This window comes from Apteryx rowi, unplaced genomic scaffold, assembly GCF_003343035.1.
Source record: "Apteryx rowi isolate R43461 unplaced genomic scaffold, aptRow1 scaffold_673, whole genome shotgun sequence".
Classification (NCBI taxonomy): Eukaryota; Metazoa; Chordata; class Aves; order Apterygiformes; family Apterygidae; genus Apteryx; species Apteryx rowi.
Genome location: NW_020450953.1, coordinates 399863 through 403548, shown reverse-complemented (window position 1 = coordinate 403548; position 3686 = coordinate 399863). Strand labels below are relative to the sequence as shown.

Genomic DNA, 3686 nt, shown 5'->3' with positions numbered 1-3686 from the left:
TCCCCCCCCTTTTTTTTTTTAATTCTTATTGCTATTTTTTCCCCCGTACCTGGGAGCAGGAGGAGCGCGGGGAGCAGGCGCCGGAGCATGGCCCCGCCGCGGTGCCGCCGGCGCGCCGGGCACCGGCCGGACGTGCGCAGCGCCCGCCTCAAAGGTTACTCTGTCTCCGGCGCGGGACGCCCCGCTCGGGAGCGCTTTTTTACGTTATTTTTTTAATTTTTTTCTTTTTTCCCCCCCTCTCTCCCTCCTTCAGCTCCCAGGCGTTGCAATTGGCTGCTAAAAATAACCGGCCGGGCTGGGCCGGGCTTTGATTTTTTTTTTTTTTTTTTTTTTTTTTCTCTCCGTCTCGCCCCCCGGCTTTGATTTTTTTTTTTTTTTGCTTTGGGAGGGAGTTAGGGGGGAAAAAAAAGGCAAAAACGGTGAAAAAGGAGAGGGGAGGAAGGGGCAGGCGGAGGCGCAGCCCCGGACGCCCTTTGGGGCCGCCAGTCCCGAAACGGGTTTTTTTCTTTCCTTCTCCGCCCCAGCTCGGAGAGCGCAGCGCTGGGGGCAGCGCCCGGACGCCTGGGTCCCCTCGGATTAAAGCAGCGCCTTGGGGACCGGCGGGCGATTTGGGGTGATCCTGCCGCTCTCCGGCRCTGGCCGCGAGGCGAAATCCCTCGGCCAGGGGATGGGACGCATCTGCTAGGTGACACTGCCACCTCCCGGATGCCCGGAGATGCCGGGGGGACCTGGGAGAGGCCCCCCCATCCCGCCCGGACCCCCGGCTCGCCGCCGAGCCAAAGGCGCGGAGACGGGTTAGAAAAGTCGCTTTTATTAAATAAAGGCAGCAACGTGCTGCACGGCGGAGGCTGCTCCGCGCCCGGGGTCCTTTGGGGGCTCGTGCTGGGCAAAACGGGCCAAAATTGCAATAATTCCCCAATTTGGCGTGCGGGGCAGCCCAAGCAGTGGTGCAGCAGCCTCCTGCTCCCTGGGGGAAAGGAGGCAGCAGGCTGGGAACGAGCGTCCCACCCCATCCTGGTGAGGACGGAGATGCCTCCGGATGGGAGGGAAATTCAGGGCCGGAGCTATRTGGTAGGACTGTCCACGGTGGTGGCATCCACAGTGGTGGCATCCACGGTGGTGGTGTCCACAATGGTGGTGTCCATGGTGGTGGTGATTTCCACGATGGTGGTGTCCATAATGGTGGTGTCCACGGTGGTGGTATCCACAGTGGCAGTGTCCATGGTTGTGTCCACGGTGGTAGTGTCCACAGTGGTGGTGGTGTCCGTGGTGGCATCCACAGTGGTGATGTCCACGGTGATGGCGTCCACTATGGTGGCGTCCGTGGTGGTGTCCATGGCGGTGGTGTCCACAGCTGTCTCCGCCTCGCCATCCCTGGGACTGCCCAGCAGGTTGCGGAGCTGCATCCAGAAGAAGGGCTGGCGGCTGGGCTCGGGCGGCCACTCCAGGTACGTCTTGGAGCCCAGCATCTTCCGGAGCCGGGAAAACTTCCTGGGCAAACCACGGGCATCGATGGGCTCCTTCACCACCAGGATGACGTCCTCGGAGCCCAGCCCCACGGCCCGCTGGTGGGCGAAGTAGAGCTCGTAGTTGCACCACTCGCTGTCGACGAAGCTGCGGGAGAGGACGAAGATGACCTTGGCGCTGGCCTCGATGCTCTCGACGATGTTGTCGATGATCCAGCGGCCCGGCGTGAAGTCCCGCTCGTGGATGCAGAGGCGGTAGGGCGGCGTGGCGCTCTCCAGCCGCCGCAGCAGCTCCCGGCGCACCCAGCCGGCGTCGGCGCGGCTGTACGAGACGAAAGCGTGGTAGGCGCAACGACGGGCCACGCCGCCACCACCACGCCGACCACGGTACCTGGACCGCACCAGGCGCCACGTGGCCCGCASGTACCAGGGCACGTCGAACTTCCAGCACAGCGCTGCTGCCACCGCCGCAGCCGCCGCCGTACCCGAGACGGCCACGGCCACCAGCGCCGGCACGTCGCACTCGAGCGGCCACGGCGCGTAGGCGGCCACCGCCGTGTCCAGCAGCTCCTCGGGGTGGTAGCACGTCCAGTTGCCGGGCCAGTCGYGCAGGCTGGGCCGCCGCCGCCGCCGCGTCTCCTGCAAGAAGAGGTAGAGCTCGCAGGTGCAGTGGTAGGGGTTGTCGCCGGCCGCCAGGCTGGTGAGCCGCGGCATGTTGCCGAAGGAGCCGCGGGCGAGGACGCCGAAGGAGTTGCCGTCGATGGCCAGCACCTCCAAGCTGGGGCACGTCCACCCGGAGGGGATGAACTTGAGCTTGTTGCCGCTGAGCCGCAGCTCGCGCAGCCGCCGGCTGCGGGAGAAGAAGCTGGCGTCCAAGCGGTCGAGCTGCGAGTGCGAGAGGTCCAGGTACTCGAGGCCGGTGGGGAGGCAGGCGAAGGCGGCGGCGGTGACCCGGTTGTGGCTCAGTGCCAGCCAGCGCAGGTTGCTGTTCCAGCGGCACGTCTCCCGCCGGGCGCCCAGGCCGTTGCGGCTGGCGTCGAGGCTGGAGAGCCGGGGCCAGGTCAGCGTCAGCGCCGCCAACAYGGCCAAGCTGCTCAGCTGGTTGTTGGCCAGGACGAAGGTCTCCAGCTTGGGCATGACGGCGCCGTAGTGGCACCGCTGGCTGTAGAGGTAGGCGTCCTCCAGGCGGTTGCCGGTGACGTTCAGCACCCGCACGTTGCGCATCTCGCCCCAGGCGTCGCAGGGCACGAAGTTGAAGTTCACGTTGACGATGGAGAGGGCGGCCACGCCGCTGAGCCAGGTGAAGGTCCAGTCGAAGCGCAGCACGTCGGGGTTGCTGATGTCCTGCAGGAGCAGGCGGTCGAGCCGCAGGCCGGAGATGCCGGCGCTGCCGGAGCCGTTGCCGCCGGGCGAGCGGGCGAAGTCGATGGCCACCAGCTCCAGGTCGCGGACGCGGGAGGTGCGCACGTTGAGCAGGGCCGAGCGCAGCAGCCGCTCGTCGAACTTGCCCCGGTAGAAGACCAGCTTGGTGGCCCGCAGCTCGGCCAAGCCGGCGAAGAGGTCGGCCGAGCCGGCGTAGTAGGCGAACTCGAAGAGGTTGCGGAAGCGCAGGGTCTCCAGCGGCTTGCCCCGCAGGTCGCGCAGCAGCGCCGGCAGCGCGGCCGCGCTGCCGTCCAGCGCCATGTCGCACCACAGCTCCATGACGTTGAGCCAGGAGAAGGCGCCCGCCCGGTACCGCAGCGGCCCCGCCGCCGTCTTCAGGGCGAACTTCTGCAGCGCCGTGTCCTTCAGGGCGGCCAAGTCGTCCCGGCCGATCTCGCGCAGCAACGGACCCCCCAGCCACAGCTCCCGCAGGTGCCGCAGGGTGCCGAAGACGCCGTCCAGCGCTGCCCGCCCGTACAGGTTGTTGGACATGTCCAGGCAACGGAGGTTGGCCAACGGGCGCAGCGCCGGCGCCGGGATGTGCGCCAGCGAGTTGTTGAAGAGCCGGAGCTGCTCCAGGAGGCGGTTGGCGGCGAAGGCRTCGGGAGCGAGGCGGGAGATGTTGTTGAAGGCCAGGTCGAGGCGGCGGAGCAGCGGCAAGCCGGCCAAGTCGCCCGCCGCGATCTCCTGCAGCTTGTTGTAGGAGAGGTCGAGGGCGCGCAGGTCGCCCGGCAGAGCCCGCGGCACCCGCCGCAGCTCGCGGCCCTTGCACAGCGCCGTGCCGTCGGCCGGGTCGAG

The 3686-nt window shown here is 67.2% G+C and overlaps 1 protein-coding gene across 1 annotated transcript in view; it reads right to left on the bottom strand.

The window, feature by feature from the left end:
- Window positions 1-1064: 1064 nt before the first annotated feature.
- LOC112975542 (toll-like receptor 2) overlaps window positions 1065-3686 on the bottom strand; it is a 3354-nt gene continuing 732 nt past the window's right edge. Inside the window, exon 2 of the mRNA XM_026085785.1 lies at window positions 1065-3653. Coding sequence (XP_025941570.1) covers window positions 1065-3653 — 2589 coding nt within the window. The remainder of the gene's footprint in view (window positions 3654-3686) is intronic.